Source organism: Micromesistius poutassou, assembly GCF_964030765.1.
Source record: "Micromesistius poutassou genome assembly, chromosome: 23".
Classification (NCBI taxonomy): Eukaryota; Metazoa; Chordata; class Actinopteri; order Gadiformes; family Gadidae; genus Micromesistius; species Micromesistius poutassou.
In genome coordinates, this window is record NC_140293.1 from 2,414,844 (window position 1) to 2,422,343 (window position 7,500).

The window sequence follows — 7,500 nt, forward strand, 5'->3', positions numbered from 1 at the left end:
TTATTATTAGGGAGAAGGCGGGGCCGACCGGGTGAAAAACACACACACACACAACCGGAGCTGTCCTTCAACCTCCAGAAACACTGACTGAGGCGTCGTTTTGGAGATGCTGATTTAGTGCGCGTGTGTGCGTGCGTGTGCGTGTGCGTGTGCGTGTGTGTGTGTGTGTCTGAGTGAGTGAGCAACAGTGTGTAAGTGAGTGAGCCAGCAGGTGTGCATGAGTTGATGAGTGAGTGAGTGAGAGAGTTGATGAGTGAGTGAGTGAGTGAGTGAGAGAGAGAGAGAGAGAGTGAGTGAGTCTCTCTCTTTTCATCTCAAGTCCACAGATTCACAAGACTTTGTTTCGGAGCGTCGCCACCAGACGTGACATTCAATCTTATGAGGCAGCAGCAAAAAAAAAAAAAAAGAAAAAACGTCTGCCGAAATGGCGAATCCTTTGAATGGAAGAAAACGGTGAAAAAGCTCAAACGTCTGCCAGGCGAACTGCTGGGGATTCGTTCTTCTACTTCTTCTTATATAACGAGGATGTGGTGGCGAGACGCCGTGAGGGCCCTCACTAGAGTTCCACTCACTTGATGTCAGCTATGTGGCACACATACACACAAACAAATACACACGCACGCACACACAAACAAACAAACAAACAAACGCACACACACACAAACAAATGCACACACACACACACACAAACAAATGCACACACGCACATGCACATAAGAAACACATAAAAGTAAATCGTATAAAAAAGACATGGTAAAACCAGTGCAAATAAACCCAGGCTCAATGCGGTGGACGATATTCCTGGTATAGGAAACACACACACACACACACACACACACACACACACACACACACACACACACACACACACACACACACACACACACACACACACACACACACACACACACACACACACACACACACACACACACACACGTGGTATGGGTGTAGTAGTGGGGATTGGACCATTTAAAAACACAGTATAGCAGCGCGTTCACACTCCAAACTCCCTGCCTTCTCAGTTGCACCAGGACAGTATTCGAGAGTACATACACCTCCTCCTAAAACGGAGAGAGGGCCAACTCCTCCGCTAGTCCGCACAGCAGTGGGACTCATCAGCGGCACGACCTCATCCTAACCTCCATTTCCATGGAGCGCAATTGAGTTCATATCCTGAATTTAAATGAGCAATCGATCTTCAAATGTCAAGCTCGTCTTCCGCGGAACGTGATTCACGCGACCGACATACTCATCATCATCATCGGCGTCACCTGACCACAGGGTCATTTACAAATTCTTGGACTTTATTTTGTCGTCCCAAATGAAGACAAATTAGGGGAAAGAGTCGGGATATTGTGGCGCCTCTAATCAGAGCATCACTGGCCGGTGAGCTGATGTCTTTTTCCCATGCGTAGCGATGCTGATGCTGCGGCTTTCACTGCCGGTTTCAGCAGACGACGCTGAACCAATTGATCAAAATCATCTTAACGCCTGCACCGCCAAAGTCAAATGCACTTTAGATATTACATAAAAGTGTACATTTAGAATAGCAAACCACTTCAAACTGTTCATTACATAGAATAATGTGGTAGTAATATATCAAGCTACCACTTACTCACGTATACAGCCAGTAAGCCCATTTAAAACCTTTACTCCTTCTACACTAAACTCCCACATTAATATTAATAGTGTATGTTTCAATACAATGCAATGTATTAGTTGGTTGGGCAAATGGTTCGTTTACAGTTTCACAACTAACTTTCTCCTGAACATAAACCCTTATCACATGGTGGGCGTGTACAAAAGGATGTGTATGGGTGTGTATACATGGATGTGTATGTGGGTGGGCGTGTACATATGGCTGTGGGTGTACACATGGATGTGTATGTGGGCGGGGCGGGGCAGGGCGGGGCGGGGGGGCGGGGGGGCTGCAGCCAGCCTACCTGTGTGGGGCCGGGGATACAGGACAGCACTCTCTCGATGCTCTCCGTGGTCACCTCCACGTCGTCCACCGCCACCAGCACGTCCCCTGGAAGCGCCAGACCGGGTCAGACACGCTCATGGATACGTCACACTTTGGCCCCCCCCCCCCCCCCGCCCCTCACTTGGTTTTGATTCAACCGTGTTTCCGTCGTGTCTCATGGTTCCCGTGTGTTCTTGACTTTATTTTGACGTCCCCAAATGAACACAAATTAGGGGAAAGAGTCGGGATATTGTGGCGCCTCTAATCAGAGCCATCACTGGTCGGTGAGCTGATGTCTTTTTCCCATGCGTAGAGATGCTGATGCTGCGGCTTTTACTGCCGGTTTCAGCAGATGACGCCGAACCAATTTATCAAAATCATCTTAACGTCTGCACCGCCAAAGTCAAATGCACTATTATATAGATATTAGACATAATAGACATAATCCCATAATCTACAGCAATGTCGACCGAAATAATACAGGAGAACCATGAGACCCGTTCAAAACACAGTTTGACTCAAAACACAGTGGGCTGAGCCATAATTGCACAGGCTCAGCTTTAAGGATAGATCTCCTTTAACGAGCCACACCATCTTGATCCAGTGGAACGTAATACTAGGCTATCATAGAACCCATCCGCTCAGAGGCCTGGGCTAACGGGCCCCTGTGTTTTACCACCAGGTGTTGTTGTTGGTCTGGCCACCACAAGAGTACCGTAAAAGTAACCTCACATGTTCTCACAGATGTATGATGGATAAATCAACCTTCACATTGGTACAGTTTACTGGGTGGGCTGGTGGGTAGAGGGATCACATTACATTTTTATAAAAAGAAATGATGTTGAAGACATTGAGAATCTGTTGACCAGTCAGACATTGTGCAAAATAAACATTTCCCATGCATATAAAAAAAAAAAAACGGCTTACTGGCTGATTTTAACTGGTGGGCGGACAAATACAGACAAATCCATCCATCCATGCTGTCTAGTCTCTGTGTTCCCTCTAATAGGTGCTTCGTGTGGAATGTACTCTGGTGATTACCATCTCTGCCCTAACCGTCTCTGCAACAATGCTAACTGCAGTAATTGTCTGCACATGTAAGAATGGGTACTACTCGTTTGTGGCGATAAACACAAACACACACACACACACACACACACACACACACACACACACACACACACACACACACACACACACACACACACACACACACACACACACACACACACACAGATCCAGGATTTAAAAAAAAGAAAGGACTTGAGTGCAGAGCTGCTATTAAAACGCCTGCCGTGAATGCTTTGCGTTGTCGTTAAATTCATTACCTGCGCACTACACCGTAAAAGTACCTAACCCTGTCATCAGTGAACAACGAGGGGGAAGCACTTTCTCCCAAAACCCTTACCTATTAATATCTGGCCTCCCCTGACGGCGGGGCTGTTGGGAACCAGCCCGTGTACGGTCAGCGTTTCCCCTTCCCCTCCCGCCGCGGGGTTCCCCGGTCCTCTGGCGGCGCAGGGGCGATGCACCAGCCCCAGCAGCGACGCCAGCAGGCCGCCGCCGCCCCCCGGGGGCAGGGGAGCGAGGCGCTTGGGGTTGACGTAGACGCACACGTCCTTCACCTGCCGCACCGTCACCGCCCCCGCCCCCGCCCCCACCCCCTGCCGCTGAGCCGCCTGGCTCTTCAGGATGGAGGCCGGGAGGGAGCCGCCGCCACCGCCGCCGCCGTCTTTGGCCTCGCTGTCCCGCCCGCGGCGCTTGGAGGGTCGTTTTCGCCGCAGGAGCCGCGCCAGCTTCTTCAGCTTAGGCTCGGCTTTCGTCGGCGGCGAACCGGGGCGCCGCGTCCGGTCGGCCTCCGTGATGACTTCGGCCTCCTTGTCGCTGAAGCGCACGTGATTGGTGGACAGGCCGCAGTGGGCGTGGCCGTGGGCGCGGACCAGCGCCACCTCCTCCTCGCCCTCGCTGAGCTCCAGGTAGAAGAGCTCGCCATTCTTCTGGACGTTGTCCAGCCATTCCGGCTCCAGGTCACTGGGGGGGGGGGGGGGGGGGATGTGATTGGACGAGATAGTGTCATGTGATGTGAGGAGGTGTTTCACTGAAGAGCTGATCGATATTCTGTCTACTGTAATCGTTACAAATAATCAAAGAACAGGGATAGTCCCAACCACTTGGGGGAAATAAAGCCTTGTTTGGGATACTTTAATAGAAAATGAACACGCATAAAACTAGATCATCAAAATAGTTTTCTTCCTAAAATACATTCTTGCCAAATGTGTGGCCAGCCACTTGGAAACCACATCTATGAACTCACGGAGAATGGAAACACGCTATTATTAAGAAGGGTTAACTCCCCAAATGGAAAACACATGCCAACTGCATTAAACAAGGACAAAGGGCCGAGGAGAAAGGGGAAAGAGTGGTTATTCTACTCAGCTTTTAACTGCAATCGGGGTCAAAACTAAGTTCATCAAAGACATAAAAATGAGGAACACACAGTAAGCAAGACACACATCTGAATACAACACAAATACAATAGGAGGTGAGGTGACTGCAGAGCTGGGCAGACTTTCTCAAACATAAAAAAAAGACATACCTACTACATGCTGATTTATCATAGATGTCCAAACGTTACCATTATTTGTTTTTATTGTCGAGGCACCTCAAAACAGTAATTGCACAGTGGCCTAGGCTACTTAAATATGAATTGATGTTGTATTTATTGCATGTATTTAATACAGATGTTTCCATATTTTTCTAAGAAAATTACGTCCATATTCACTATGCTTGCATTAGTAAAAAGCATTGTACTTTGACAACCGTATTGACAATTCCATAGACACAGTAAAAATGTAAGATTACTGTTTGCATACATAGACTACCAAATTGCAGCTACATTATCTGTGGCCAAGCGCTCTCCGTCTGCACATAAAGCAGAAGACAGGAACATACATATTGCGTTTTTTCGGGAACGTTTCAACGTTTCATTAGACAGCGGTGGAGTGAATCTCAGGTCACTTACACGGAGTAGTCAGAGTTGTAACTCGATGATGTAGACTCCCCATCGATCTCATTGATCAGCTCGAGACGCCCTCCCTGCTGCGCGTCGCTTTCGCGGCTGAACGCCATGGCGCGCCGCGGTGCCACGAATCAATAGCGCCGTTCATCGATACAGGGCCAAGTTGATCAACTTGGGGAAGTTTACGAAGATGGGCAATACTTTAGCGCCATGTTGTTCACATACGGGTCACAGAGGGGACCACCACGTGACACACACATGCGCAACGCGATTGGCCAGTCGTGGCGTTGCCCCTGACAACACGGATGCTTTGGTATCCATCCACGCGCTTCGGGGTCGTTCTATCGCGGGCCCCGTCAGTCACTCCGCGCGTGCACGCGCAATGCGCTGGCAGGCGGGTTAACTTGGCCACCCTCACGGTTGCATCTCCCTTAATAATGTAGAGGGAGGGCAGCACGACTGGCTATCAGCGAGGAGACGTCAACAAAGCACATTGCATTGGTCTGAATTGTATCAAAAAAGTATGGAAATGCTATTGTTTTGAACGTCTTGATCTACTTATGATGGGTAGAAAATGACGAGTTTGTAAACCACCGTTTTGCTGGTCCAATCTCCACATCTTTAATTCCAGTCTGGTATTCAATACCCGCGAGACACAATTATTATTATTATTATATACTGTATATAAAAAAAAACATAGCCATAACATGCATGTACCTACCTGTATAGGAGAACACTGCGGATAGAGTCGAAGTCCTCTAAATTCTCAGAGAAAGGTCCGCTTTCGATAGCAATGTTGAACATCATTTAAGACTTCATGACTTCGTTAGATTCAACCTACATTTCTGCGAATTAATGCCAATCAATAAAATCCAATGGGAGACCCGAATGTCTTGACTTGAGACATGGGATAATATTATTCACAAAGCGGATGAAGTCCTGGTTGTGAAATTCCAATTCCCAAAGTCAATTTCGGCAACATAGTTCCTAGTAGTAGGCTAGTTACCCTAGAGGACTGATAGAGAGAGACGGAGAGCTCGTTCTGGAGACTTTGTTTGGAGCACCTCTTCAGACCAATGCTTCGCGTCTGACTGAAGTACTTTACTTGGCAGGTGGGCGAACCCTCGCAGCCCGCCTCCTTTAGTACTCCTGCTGCCCAGTGCTCTCAACACATACATCCTAACCTACAGACACAATAACTATTCTATGGCTTGATCAATATATTTGCTGCATCTATGTTTGTATGGTCTTTGTATTAAGATAGTTGGTTGTAAACACAGCTGATTTTAAATTCATTACACTTTCACACTTTCCAACACCCATGAATAAGAAGGACCACATCTCTTCATCGTGGGTTGGGTGAGCTACACTTTTGTACAATATTTTCTCAATCATACTCATTAAGAAGTAACCAACAAGTGAAGAAAGGTCCACTGCGCCCTGTTGATTACTATCGTGTATAATTGTTCTCATCATCCTACTGCCTTCCTTAATGTAACGGATGTAAATCTGTACAAATACATGAGGAACCTTCTGTACATCGGATAACCTGCACTATGTAGGCTAAGTAACTCGTGAGCAGCCTCTAGTGGCTCGAATTGTAGCTACAGCTATAGCTATATCACATTCAGACGACCTTAACTGTGGTCGTTAAATAACATTAAAAACTCCATCTCGTCCACTTAAACATTGAAATGCGCTATTTTAATTATTCTATAGTATAGTGTATGTACAGCTGATCCTTACCTGTGCTTTAGTTGAATGTTAGCTGAATATTAATGACAATCTAGTTAGTATTGCAACATACTTTCCAGGTGTAATGTACTTCCAAAACACAATATAATAATATAATGGAGGGAAATATCAAGACATCAACAAAAAGTCTACCAAGATGCTCATTTTATTAACACAAAGTCTCTAATCGTTTTTATTATGAGTAATAATATTATTTCATTTCACCTGACCACGCCACGCCCTTTGTTCTGAGATGTTAGTGCGTGCTACATTAGGTATTTAGAACAACCAATCAGTCCACGTTACAAGGAAGCAACACAGCTTCACCTCTGAACCATTAGTCTCATAATATATCTTCTCATAATAATGTGTTACAGCAGAAGCCACCTTTTGTCAAGTCCCCTTCCCCCAGGTAGATATGTTATTGAAATAAATGCACGCAACCGAAGGGAACATGTGCATTGTCACCCTGACGTTATGAAGTGATTCAGGCGGTACTTGGCAAACACAGTTATCCAAAGGGACTTGCATTGAATGTGTTGCTGCAGTAACAGTTGAGGAGAAGGTGGGGGGGGAAAGGCCTCTAGTCGAGCAGGCCTAGAGTAAGACACCGCAAACGCAAAGAATCAAACCCAGTACCTTTGACTGGGAGTCCACCTGGCATCTGCTACTACCATACTCTATTTGATCCATTTGTTTTATCCGACTGTTTCAGTGCAAAATATGAAGAGCACGACTTTTGAGAAACGGCACATAAATAAGGGATGGCGTACCTTTTGCC

The 7,500-nt window shown here is 46.7% G+C and overlaps 2 protein-coding genes across 3 annotated transcripts in view; both read right to left on the reverse strand.

The window, feature by feature from the left end:
- intu (inturned planar cell polarity protein) overlaps positions 1–5,098 on the reverse strand; it is a 15,385-nt gene extending 10,287 nt beyond the window's left edge. For both annotated transcript variants that reach the window (XM_084487267.1, XM_084487266.1), the window contains exons 1-3: positions 4,989–5,098; positions 3,375–3,997; positions 1,947–2,032 (exon numbers count right to left, since the gene is read on the reverse strand). In XM_084487267.1, coding sequence (XP_084343393.1) covers positions 1,947–2,032; positions 3,375–3,997; positions 4,989–5,095 — 816 coding nt within the window. In that variant the 5' untranslated portion in view covers positions 5,096–5,098. The remainder of the gene's footprint in view (positions 1–1,946; positions 2,033–3,374; positions 3,998–4,988) is intronic.
- Positions 5,099–6,867: 1,769 nt separating this feature from the next.
- acadvl (acyl-CoA dehydrogenase very long chain) overlaps positions 6,868–7,500 on the reverse strand; it is a 12,998-nt gene continuing 12,365 nt past the window's right edge. The window contains exon 21 of the mRNA XM_084487327.1: positions 6,868–7,500. This exon is cut by the window's right edge and continues 834 nt beyond it. The gene's annotated coding sequence lies outside the window, so the exon portion shown is untranslated.